This window comes from Stegodyphus dumicola, chromosome X1, assembly GCF_044657685.1.
Source record: "Stegodyphus dumicola isolate Sdum_Otavi_A_Nest chromosome X1, ASM4465768v1".
Taxonomy (NCBI): domain Eukaryota; kingdom Metazoa; phylum Arthropoda; class Arachnida; order Araneae; family Eresidae; genus Stegodyphus; species Stegodyphus dumicola.
In genome coordinates, this window is record NC_140780.1 from 99,188,651 (window position 1) to 99,202,669 (window position 14,019).

At 31.4% G+C, this 14,019-nt stretch overlaps 1 protein-coding gene across 4 annotated transcripts in view; it reads right to left on the reverse strand.

The window, feature by feature from the left end:
* The window catches only part of LOC118199837 (ankyrin repeat family A protein 2-like), a 167,625-nt gene that overhangs the window by 81,280 nt on the left and 72,326 nt on the right, over positions 1 to 14,019 (reverse strand). For 3 of the 4 annotated variants that reach the window (XM_035371705.2, XM_035371698.2, XM_085808658.1), the window contains one exon: positions 2,001 to 2,230. In XM_035371705.2, coding sequence (XP_035227596.1) covers positions 2,001 to 2,230 — 230 coding nt within the window. The remainder of the gene's footprint in view (positions 1 to 2,000; positions 2,231 to 14,019) is intronic. The other variant, XM_035371711.2, reaches the window with a different exon arrangement.

Below are 14,019 nucleotides of genomic sequence, written 5' to 3' on the forward strand. Positions count from 1 at the left end.
AATCATATTTGCTTCTTTATATTTAATTTTATTATTTATTAGCTAATGCAAACTGCTAGAATGCAAAATAATAATTGATTGTGAACTTATATGCATTGCCTAGTTAAAAAAATGTGCTAAAATAATCTAGATGACAGCTGAAACAAGAATATGCCAGAAATTTTAGTGAACAAGTATTTTTTTTTTTTTTCTTTTCTTTTTTTTTTTTTTTTTTTGAACATTAAATTATGGTCATTTTTAACACATGTAATGTAAGTACCAAAGAGGACATTTATTTCGTTTCTTAATTAAAGTTTCACACTAAAATTGTCATAGAAATGTAGTAATATGCTTTTAAAAAGGGGAAATCTTAAATAAAAATAATTATAAAGAATTATTACATTCCTAAAAGTATGCTCTTATGGAGTAAGGTGTTATGGACATTAACTTAAATACAAAGGATAATAACCTGCAACCACGAGTGAATAGGTACCATGCCTCTCTCCAACCAAACTTTAAATGGAGTACAATATATAGACTTTTTGCATTTCCCGATGTGTTCACATGTGATGTGAGTGGTTATGATGTTTAGTTAGAAACTGGAAGAGCCATAATTCAAATCTAGGTGAGAGCAGTTTACCATTTTTATATTTTAAGCTTTGGAAATCTTTATAGTCTTCACAGAGGTGATATAACTCACCTTTTTGAAGTACTAATCCATTATAATCGCTCTATTGTATAAACAAGCATTAGAGAAATACAAATGTTTTTACAGTTCTTTGGAAAGTTATGGTGAATATGAAGTAGAAAAGTAAAATGAATGCCTTTTCAGTGTTAAAGAATGGAAGGAGGGAGACTCCCAAATTTCATTAACGCAATTAATATTCAATCGTAATCATTAATTACTAATTAAATAATTAAAATTAAAAAAATAATTCATTAAAATTAAGCAAATTTGTTTCCTTACATTTTTCCCTTTTGTTCAATTTTAATCCTCATGCAGGATGTTTCTCATAAAATTTATATGGAAAGCAAAATTTAATTTTAGCACATTACTGTTTTCAAAACATAACTTACAAAAAATAAAATATATGAAATGAATAACTGCAGTAAAAAGTCTGAAATCCATAATAGTTGAAACTTAGGTGACTTTGGAAATTTCCAGATTTTATATCATAAGTTTACATCTAGTTAAGATGACATGTAGACATGGTAACATTAAGGCTTCACTTATTGTTTATGTCAGATAGAAAATGCTAACAAGCACTCAAGAATGCGATCAGAGCAATACGACAGCCAATGTATTTTCATTTAAGCAACAAATGTTTGAAAGTGACATGCAGGAATCTTAGTTGGGGAAAAAAAATCACATTTATGGCACACATCCTTCCTTTTGTTGAGTATTATATTTTCTATTCCTAGACTTTGTAAGGGGGTATTGATACTGGATGTTCGGATTTTAGACTTTGTACAGCATTACCAAATACACATACAAGTAGCAAGGCTGCAAATACTGAATGATCCACATAAACTGCACAGCATACTCTTTGCACAGCAGTATTCATCATTCTGACTGGACAAGAAATGGCCAAATTATACCTCTGCCACACAAATTTTCAGAAAAATACAAGAATAAGAAATTATGTCACATCCTGTACAAGGAAAATAAACATTTTACATTTTATGAATATTAAAGCTAAATTTCTGGCATATTCTTGTTCTTCAAAGATAAATAAATAATTTACCAATAATAGTAAATTTGCTTCACTGGTGTTGGGTATGATGTGCACAAGCTACAATGAGTACTTTTATTGTATGCAAATTACCAGTATTTATTTGGCTGTTATAAAAAAGATATCAAACCTACATGTGACATCATCATTTTCATTTCAATTTTCTCAAAACCTACGAGTCTTACAGATAATCTTTTTGGCCACTTTTTATCCTTTCAAAATGATATGGTTGTATAAAGTTTATATGGTACTTATGGTACACCTAATAAATAAAAACTATTACATTACCTGATCTTTGTAATTCAAAGAGGCACCAAAATTTATAAGTTCCCTAACAATAGCCGCATGACCAGAAGCACTAGCTAAAATAAGAGCATTTTCTCCTGATGAACCAACTACAGAAACTAATGCTCCACGTAATATTAATTTTCGTACCGTTTCTAACTGTCCATAAGAAGAAGCCCACATTAAAGGTGTGAATCCATTTTCGTCTTGCAGATTGACATTAAAATTATCATCTGAAATAATGAAATATTTTAAAGTGAATTAACTGCATGCAATAAAACATTATTCTCTATTATATGTATTTTAGTAAAATCAAATTTAAATAAATATGGCTACTTAGTATTTTATATTCAAGCAAATGAATTATTTTTAAGCTGTCGATTATGAAAATAAGAGTCATGTCGTAAATGGTTCCCCAAAACATCATATAGCAGACTCCTGATTTTACAAACTCATGCAATCTGCTAAAAATATTTGCATAATCAGTTTATACATGAGTTTATACATGGGAATGGCATTCTCACTTTTATCCATTACAAATTTTCCCCCCCTTACTAGTCACTAATCTTTGCTTGATAATTACATTTTAAAAGAACTCCATATGATCCTAAAATGGTGATTCCATACTTTTTGTTGACTTCAGTCTTAGTTAAGACATGAGCACCCATTTTCTCCAATTTCTTTTTCTTTTACAGAACAGCATATTCTTTGGTCTTTTATTTCGCACGATTTCGGAATCAAATTCAACAGTGAAGGGATAAACAATATATATTTTCAAAATTTTTTGCTATAAATAAAAAATGTACAAGCTTGGATTGCTTTACTGCTCAGGTGCCAGTATATTATATGCATACGGGATAATTTGTCAATGTAATGACTATACAGAAAGCATCTTGCAGAAAGAGTGGTCTTTATGTACACCACAGATACAAATATGAAGATGTTTTCACGAAAAACTTTGTAAGGAAAATTGAGCTGCAATTATGTTTCACATTGAAAAAAAACTACGCAGCAAATGCATTGCAATAGCAAGAACTTAATCCAGATCAAACAGCTTTACAGCTTTTATCTCAACCACTGGTTGGCCATTCTTCATATGTAATTTGCTTCATAATCATAGCAGCTTCAAATAACAGACAGCATTAGTAAACAGTCATTTTATTGGATCATCCAGAATGTTCAGTCATTTTTAAAATTACACTTCAATTTTTGTGTTACTGCTGATAAGGAGTTACCTTGATCGAAGTGAATGTTTAACTATAGTATTTCCTGCTCATGCTGCATAATTATGCATTGTTTTATAACTTTTGTTTCAGTGCAGTACAAAGAATGGAGAAACCCAAAGTCCACTTTCATTATATCATGCTCTTTTATATTTAAAAAAAAATATCTGATGTCAACACCCCAGTCGCATTTCATTTAAACTTATTTTCTCAAATTTCATTACAGATATATTCATCATTCAATCAATTCAGTTCTCATTTCGCGGAAAGACAAAAATACATGAAAACTCCAAACATCTTCATTAAAAATTGTAAATACAGAAAAACATAAAACACCAAATACAGTTAAATACAATTTTTACAATCAAAATTAAAGTTTCTAAGCAAAAACAAGCAATTTGGACAGTGGACAGGAAGACAGATTTTTCGGTGCACAAAACTGAGAGTTTACTTTTTGGTTCCACTTGGCAAAAAGACACTAAAGTTGGTGCACAAACTGACTTAATTCAATAGTTTACTAAGAGTTTCAAATGCAAACAAATGGCAGCTTCGTTAGGCTTAGTAGCACTTAACTTTTAAACTGTTGATAATTCTATAACTATTGGATAGAAATTAACTAAAGACATAAAAACATAAGAACAACATCATTCATTTTTAAAGCAAAAAAATGTACAATTTGCCGACATTTAAGAATAAAGAAAACTGAGCTCACTGAGATGGGTAACAGAGTGGATATATGTACACATATATTTTAGACTTCTGGTGGAGCCGATTGCAACCAAAAAGGGAGGTGCACAATGACATGGTATAGCATATACACAGTTTCAGCATTCTGATGTTAATCATTTTTGAGTTATGCAAGATACATACATATGTAGGTACAGAGGTCATGAAAAAATCTCTTTTGAATTCATTTTATGATCCATATGTAAAAATGTCACACAAAAACATTGTTCACATGTCCATTTTTGCTGAAATATGATACACGAAATTTTACATAATTACAATACTTCTTATATTTCGTACAAGTAAAAAGAAAAATATACTAATTAGACTGCTTGTAAAATTTGTTATACAGGGTGAATCACCTAAAACTTACACCACATTTATTCATGAAACAAAAGGTGCTATTGATGTGCTGATTTCAAAGAATAGAAATACAGACAAGTGCTCATCATTTGAGATCATACATGGATTTTAATTATTAGATATAGTTTTAACAAAGTTACTTTTTTTCAAATGAACAATGCTTATTGATATCAATAAAATAAAATTAAAGGAAATTAGAATGTCGATGTTTTTTGTATAGTAAAAGTAATTTATGAGCTATCATCACATCAAAACTGTAAATACCGACAGTTGTCTCCTGCATTCAACAGCATAATTACTGGCTAGGATGTCGATACTGTGATTTTTGTGCTTGTTTCTGGTTTTGCAACAAAACACGCTACAATTTATTTTTTATGCACCATGGGATAACATTTTATGAAGAAAGAGAACATGAACAAAATTAAGAAGATTCCAAAGAAGAAAGTGAATACAGGTATTCATAGGTTGCATTCGAAATGATGACCTTCAGCTACAATACTAGCCTTCATTCTATCATGCAAAGGTTGTTGCATGCATAGTATTTCAGCCGAAATTTCAGAACAGGAAGCAGTAATACATTCTTTCATACTTTCTGGTGCAATCAGCAGGTAGACACTGCCTTTTAGGTTTCCCCACAATAAAAAAATTAATAAATTCAAAGGCGGCAAACCAGCCAACATACATGGCCTCCCTTAAAGCAGGCCAATGATTTTGAAACCATTGGTAAAGACACAACGCATGCTTCTTTGGTTGACATAGTCATTGCAAAATTTGTATAATTTGCTTCATCAATAATCAAGATGCCTGACAAATCTAGTGCATCAAATCTGAATGTCCCACGTACAAAAGTTAACACCATTTTCAAAATGTCTCCATAAGACAAAACACATGCTTCTGTGATTGACATGGTCATGATTTGTAAAATTTGCTTCATCAATAAACAACATGCATGGCAAATTTGGAGCACCAAGTCTTAATGCCACCCCCCCCCCCATGTAGAAAAGTTCACACCATTTCCAAAAATGTCTCCATGTACCTCTTGATGGGAAAAAACATGAAACGGAACTTGTGACAGTTGAGAATAGGCACACTTTGCTGAGTGAATTCTCTCCTTCTTCCAATGTACTGGAAACTAACTCGGAGATCTACAGCAACGGCAGCTAGAATGTGGATTTCATCCTCTTTTCCAGCTGCCTGTATGTTTCTATTAAACATTCTAGGTGTTACACTTCAAGGTTTCCCATAACTGGTTAAAAAGGCTCAAAAATAATTATCATGATGGTTTAAGTCTGTTGGGATACCCTTCAGTATACACATTACAAGCAAACACATTCTTCTTACATTCCTCTTACACCATGAGTATTTCAGCTTTTTCAGCATTAATAAATATTTTCCAGTATCTCTTGTTTCTATGAATTGTCACAAAGAACTGACGATAAAGTTTCAATGCAAGCAGTGTAAAGGAAAGCAAATGTAGGCAAACATACATTACTGCCAGTAATTATGCCATTAAATGGAGCAGACAACTGTCAGTATTTACAATTTTGATATTACTAATAGCTCATAAATACTTACACTAGAATCCAGTAGTAAAGCACTACTGACATTATAATTTCCTCTGGTAGCACTTTAATGATGTCAAAAGGCATTGTTCTATTTGAAAAAAAGTAAATTTGTTAAAAATACAGAATCTAATAATTAAAATTTGTGCATTAGCTCAAATTATACCCTCATGTTTAAACCTGCATTCTGTGTAATCATCAAATCAATAATACATTTTATTTCAGAAATAATTGTGCTGGAAAATTTCAGGTGATTCATCTTACATATGGACAAAAAAAAAAAAACTGCTTATTATGACAGAGTTTAAGAGTGATTTAAGCATGAGAAATTTAAACCTTGAAGATTATGCCTGCTCTGGACAAAAATCTTCTGTACACAAGGATCTATTTTAAAAATCTATCGCCAAAAATCTCCGTTATGCAATTAAGGAGCTATCAGAGAAACTATATGCTTTAAAAAGTATAGTACATGACCATTTGAAGAAAAATGGATAAGTAAGCTACAATATATGGGTATACTACAGTCAAAAGTCGTTAATTCGGACACCCATAATCCGGACTGATCTATAATCCGGACCTCAAAGCTAAAAACTTTCTGCGCATGCGCCGCATTGGCACATGCGCACAGTGATTTTACGCGTGCGCGTAAGACTTTGACTACTGCGCATATGCGTGTGCGCAAGTGCAGAATACGTTTTTGCCTGCGCGTTTAATGTATAACGGACGGTGTAAGCTAAAATTATCTAATTATCTATTTCAGTTAATGTTGATGATTGCGTTGTTCCTTAATCTTCGAATTGGATCCCGCTTATTAATTTTTGCAGACTGTAAGGGCAATTTTATAAAAGTAAACTTGAACTTTCTATTATGTCAAATAGAATTTCCGATGCTGGAACTTCCAAAGGATCTACAAAACGAAAGTATGTTTCGATGTCCAACAAACAAAAAGTGGAATTGCTGCAAAAAATGGATAAAGACATGAAGAATGTGACAGAGAGGTTGGTGAAAACGAAAAAATTTCGATTGACAAGTTAGTCGGTATTATCGGCACAGCAATTAATGGGACTTGAACAGCGGAACTTTGTAACTGAACAAGAAATTATGTCTGTTTATAGAATTAAAGAGAAAGTATTATCACATAAAACGAAGCAACTTAAACAACTTGCATTGAAAGAAGTGTTTAATAAAGTAAACAAATAAATATTAAGCTTTTTTTTTGGTAAATTTTGATACCCTTTAGATCATAATTGTTCTTTATTTCATAAATTCCCCTTTCATATTTTTAATTTTAGAATTTCTGCATGCCATCTTACGAGATTTAAACTGATGATCTATAATCCGGAAAAATCGATAATTCGGAATCGCCGAAGTCCCGACGAGTCCGGATTAACGACTTTTGACTGTATACATTAACAGAATAGAATATGGTTGCTCGAGTCACGGCATGCAATTATTTGCTGAAAAGAAATAAAGAAGCACCTCCTTACTAAATACGAGCCATGAATTACACATTATTTATTACACATTAATTTTACAAGAAAATTAATATAAGGTAATACAAAAGATTCCCCTATCTCCTTTAGTAACAACAAGAGGGAAGCTGCAACGCAAGAATGTAATGCTTTCAATATGGTGGGTCTACAAAGGAACAGTGTATTATTAATTGCTGCCCCCAAAAATCAGACAATGAATTCAGAAAATTGCTGTTCCAAATAGCAGTTTTAAGAGCAGAACTTCATGAATAAATGTAACAACTTAAAAAAAAAAAAAAAAAAAAAAAAAAAAAGATTTTCCAGCTGCCAGAGACACAATTGTTGTATCGAGCATAATTGTCGCAATGTAATAGAAATTTGATGCATACTGGTATTTACTGCTTATAAATAATTCTCAGTGAAATGGAAATATTGAATTTTGTATATTAGTAACTTTTGCAGGTTACCAAATGAGCTATAACCACTTGGCATACCAATCCGATAAGCTTATGAGCCTATATTTTCTCTCAATTTTATTGGAACTAAGATATGCCTACCTCCTAAAGGATGGGGTCAGGCACAACAAGTGTTCTCTTGGTTCAGTCAATCTTAACTAAGTTCAGTGCATTCACTTAACTAAGTTCAGTACATTCTTTTTATAATACATGTTCTGACTGACTTTTATCAACCATTTCCGGCCTTTGAATGAATATCTAGGATATTTTTCCCCTTTTTAATATTTTAAGATTTATCAAGGATCTTCAGAGGAGCCGTCTTCTTCTACTATTTACCACTTATAGTGGATAATATGATGCTTTAAGAGACGTAAATGCCAAAAATTTGTTCAAAAATTGGTTTTGGAAAGTATAAAAAATTATCAACATTGAAAATTGTTTTCAAATTCATAAACTATTAGCAAAGTTATGGGTATTTTTGAGAGAAAATTCATCTTAAATCTACCAAATTAAATGAAAAAAATTTTACTTTTTAATACTCCTCATTATTCAACAATTTTAACACACAATACTGGTAACAGGTACAAAATGAAACACCTGTCTTCTCTCTCTGTCTGCCTGATCATGATTTTGCAAGAGAGGAAAAGTTAAGAAAGTTGCAAAGTCTTGTTTCGTGGAAATGTTTGACATGGTTGATAATACTTAGGTCAAGAAAATCAGTCTGTTGCTGATTATGGTTAGCCCTATTGAATTTGAGGCAAGGGTGTTCTTTTTTTCAATAAGAGCTTCATTATTAATAGAAATGATGTCATCTATGTAACAAAATGTGCAAATGAATTTGCTTTTAATAAAACTGCCACTATTCTGCATAAATTCAAAATCTTTGCAAAAGACCTAATTATGAGCTAAGTATTATCAGCCAAACCAAAATTAAACTTTCACACAAAAAGTTATTTTTCAACTTGCTTACCATTAAGTTAATTAAATGGCATTCCAATATTTTGAAAAAAGTAGGTACCCATACCATCACCAAGTTAAAATAATAAAAAATATTTGTACTGATGTATCAATAAGTTAAAAAATTAAAAAATATTTGTACTGTTGTATCAAATTTGCATTCTGAAATTGAAACGCTTCATGCCACTCTGAAAGAGAACATCCCAAATTATTTCAATAATAAAGTCAAAAAAAACTTAGCATTAATTATACTTTTTAAAACAAAATTATGAATGAAGTGTTTAATTTAAACACTCAGAGAGATTGATTGCGGATGTGTGATTTGTGTAAATAAAAATTTGTAAATTGTATTTTTCCACTCTGGTTAGTTGACAAGACTAACTCTCTTCAAGCCCCAAGGCAGCCACTTATGAATGAAGATTTCAGCTTTATTCTTTTATTTCCCCTTTTCTCACTTTACTGTTACCAGAAAATTAAAATTATTTATTACCTTAGAATGCAACAAAATTTTTATTTTAACTTTCAGATATTTTGGCCACATCCTCTTATTTGACAGCTTCTTTGATTTACTGAACACTCTTCCTGTCCCTTTGCTCCACAGCACATCAATGAATACAAAATTTAAACTCCCTTGGGAATTCCCAGGAAAAGACCCTATTTTTTGATTTTAAGTCATGATTTTATTTTAACTTGACTACAGCAGAGGTAAATTTTACTTTTTCTTCCCCGTCTTTTGTTTAGTAACTCGAAGGTAATTAGCTAAATTTTTATTTGTACTTTATGTGATTTATTATTGTATATGCTATGTCATTATTTTATTTATTATTTATTTGTACTTTATGTGATTTATTATTGCACAGAAAAAGTCCAAAATCCGGACGTCCATTATCTAGAATGATCTAAAATCCAGACCTCAAAACCACCAAAAACATTTTCACATAGGCTTTACACATATGCATTTGATTCCCCCCTCTGCACATAATAAAATATCTGGAGAGTGCCGATTTTTAATTTCACTTCGACACTAAATAAAATACCTTGCTAATGAAGAAACAATCATTTTAGCATAAATTTGTACTATGAGTAATTTGGTTCTGTTGCTGTGCATCTGCTGGGCACACATCTCAAACTGAAACATTCCACCTACATACATCATTGATTTGACGCCAACCTGACGAATCATTATTTATTATACTTTCCTTTCATCACCTCATGTTTATCAGAACATGATGACTTGAGTAATGACTCATGTAGCGATGCCTAATTTTTTTTTTTTTTTTATGTTAGTAATTGAATAATAAAGGAGTATGATTACCTTTTATGTTGATATTACGCTTGGCAATGATTACAGATTTAAGTTAAACGCGCTATAAATTTTTGACGAGGAAAAATTTACCAAAAATTTCTTTCTATATGCTAAAAGTAGATTTTGTTGATGATACTCATAGACCCAAAGATTACATTTAGGGCTATTTAAATTAAGAATAACTGATTACATTTAGGGCTATTTAAATTAAGAATAATTGATTTGTTTTATTCACATAAACCCAGAACCAGCGCCAGGGCTCGTATGGCCCCACCGGGTTGCAGAATTTAGGACCCACAGAGATTGCATCAGGCAGTAAAATATCTAGCACAGGCCCTCAATAAGGCTTGAGTATACATGGGAATTTATTTATTTAGAACTCTGATAAGCCTTAAGCATGTGCAAGAAATAGACATAAGTATAATAAATAACTAAACTAATACAATTCAGGCTTGATTGTCTCAGTGCACATAGAAGCAAGATAAAATTTAATGGAACATCTTGTCGTTAGTCACCAAGCTCATGATGCAAAGCCAAATGTGTGTATACTGAAGGAGAGCTAAATTTGATGATGATAGCTGATAATGTTAAAGGTTTTCTGATATCACAAAACAAAGGTGAAATTTTCCAATTAACGGATTTTGTAAAGAAATGTGGAGAAACGATAATATATGAAGATGATATAAAAGAAGTTGTTCATTGTGATGACAATACTTCTCAATCATCAATCAATTAATGAATGGTGAAATCTGTAGTATGGGTTTAGTTTACCAGTATGCTGCAACCCTCCTGGCTGATAATAATCGGCCTCATGGTTAATGCAGCACACCTGACGCAGACAAACAAAAATACAGTTAAAAGATAAAAAACAAAAGATTTAAAACACAGATTAACACAGATTGTGTATCTTTAAAAATACACTCACACAATACAAAATAAGGAAAATCATAAGCATAATTGGTTAGAAAACAAAAAATAATAAGACGAGACATAACTCACTTGCCCAACACATAAACTCGTACACAAAAGAAAAACTAAAATATTTAATGTCCTATTCTTATGATAGTCTTGTTTTCATTCATAATGCTCATATATTTCTGTTGCATATAGCTATTCATGAATTTTCTTTTTTCAATTACATTCTGTTCATTTATTTTTCCAAATCTCGTCCTGACACTCTCCGTTGGTTTACATTCTTCCATAAAATGAGCTGCATTTCCATACTTCCCACAAGCCAAGCATTGATCATTGTCGAGGAGATTAAAACGTTTTAAATAGGCCAGGAATCTACCATGATCTGTGATAACTTGAATAGTATCTATATTATTAAATAGATCAATTTTTCTTTTTACAGTAAAAACTTCCAAGTAACCCTTATTTTTATTTGAACGAGTCCATTTCCAAGCCTATTTCTCAATTATACTTGTTTTCATTTTTCTCAAAGTAATTCTTCTCGATTCATTAATATTGTCATAAATATCACCCTCTCCCAGGGCTGCCTCTTTAGCTAGCATATCCGCCCTCTCATTCCTGGTAACACCAATATGTGCCTTGACTCAATGAAAATATATACCATTTTTCTCTCTTCTGTAGTATGGTTATAGATCCAGAAAATACCCCTACCGAGAGTGAAGAAAGTGACAGAGAAGTTACTGAAAACGAGAAAATTTCGATTGAAAAGTTAGTCGGAATTCTCAAAGCAGCAGTTACAAGACTTCAACAATGTAACTAAACAAGAAATTATGTCTGTCTACAGAATTAAAGAGAAAGTATTAGCATAAAAAACTTACACAACTTACATTGAAAGACATGTTTAATAAGGTAAACAAATAAATATTAAGCTTTTTTCTGTAAATTTTGATACCCTTTAGATCCTAAATACTTCATTGTTTCATAAATCATGATTTCATATTTTTAATTTTATAATTTCTACATGTAATCTTACTAGATTTAAACTGATGATCTAATATCGGGGAAAATCCCAAATCCGGAATCGCCGAAGTCCTGACGAGTCCGGATTTCGGACTTTGTACTGTATATGCTATGTCATCTTCCTCTCACTATTTGGCATATGAAACGTTGTTCAACTTTTCTTCAGTTTCCATTTTGAAATACTTATTTGAATTACGCACTTGCATATTTAACCAATTTTGCATCTTTCTTGGAGTTTACAAAGGAGGGTTTTACACTCCACATTTGGAAGAAAGTGCTTTATTTATTTAACTTTTTTTTTAGTTGTTCAGATCACACAGTGGATGTTCACAGTGCAATTGTTTACAACTTGCTTCCGTAGTTTAAAATATGCATAGTATCATAAATGCTGATTTGGGTACCATTGGAAAATTCAATTATTTTTGCCCATCACCCTGACGAGAGCAAAAATGATTCAATTAAACAGTACTAATGATTTTCCCAAGACTTCTTCCCCTTTGATTTAGTTCTAAAAATTATTCTTGTTGGTTCTCAACTTTTTCCCTTGCATCTTGTAAAACTTTGGAAGTTTATAATTTTAGTACGTAATTAAATTACAATATATCAATAAATTAAATGAATCAAGGGGAAGGTGAGAGTATTAGTTCTTGTGAGATCAATTTTTTTCATTCCAATCTTATAGTTACTTTTATTAAAAAGAAATATTATTTTTAAAATAATAATATCAGTAATATGTCTTAGAAATTTAAAAAAGACACTTTGAGTGTTTACATGCATTAATAAAGGCAATTTTTAGTGGGCTGTTATAAACTGAAATCAACTGAAATTGATGATGAATGGTGCTGACACTGTGCAAGTAACATCAGCTTCTATAATGTACCAGAACTTAAAGAGTTTGCTATGTAAGGAAAGGTTTGCTGTTGTATCTGCCCTTGTCTAATGCAGTGTTTTCATGTTTCCAAACAATTTTTGTTTTTATGAACTTTACAAAGCACACTGAATCAGGTAGATGGGAACCCCAAATTAAATTTTAGCTTTTCGTTGTCAACAGGGCTATAACAGATTCATTAGGGAACTCGCTCATGAATATTGAAAGAACAATACCACAAAAGCAATGTATCTAAAATACATTTATTTACTTTCATATAAGGCATGAGACACACAGAATGCACTCCAGAAACTGTTTACAGTTCAAAATTACATTGAAGTGTTAAATATTATTTATTTTTCTCCATGCATCTTATTCTCAGAAGTTAAATCAATTTAAATGTTTTCATCCTTGCAATAAAATCAATACTACCACACTAAATCAACACCCAGAAAAGACAACAATTACTGAATTTCATAACTTGAATGCTAACCACATAATTTTTATTTTGATGTTTAACTGACAAGTAGAAGAATTTTTTCTTACTTGTCTAAGTCAGATACAAAATGATTTCCTGAAGCTTAGAAGCAAAGAATAAGATAGTGAAAAATATGGCACCCTAGTTAAACTAAATAGGAAAATGCATTACTTTGGACACACTGATTTCACCCAAACTCTGCATAAATATAAGGGGCCATAAAGTAAATATGAATGCAGCAAGAGAATTTGCACTCTTAAAAAAATATGCAAGAACAGCAAGGTCAATATTCCAAGAAGCATTCATATTTATTTCTTTTAATGCGAAATTCCCCTGTGGCACTGCAATAAAGTGTTAGCACTGGCTTCAGTTTGGTCTGCGTCTTCAGTCTTCAATTTGAAACAAGGCAAACTTTGTTTTACAAGCTGACAACAACAGCTATTATTTTTAACAAAAGTAAATTATTTGAGTAACATTTTCTTAATTTTTTTAGATATCTTTAAATTTTTAAAATTTCTTAACAGTTGTAGAGAAATTGGGTTATTTCGAAGCAGGAGAGATGAAAAATGAGCCATGCCCTCGCTGGAAATCGAACCACGGACCTCTCGAATATGTGCCGAGTGTGCTGACCACTACACCCCGAAGGCATCCTAAGAAGGTGGGAGAAATACCTTATATAC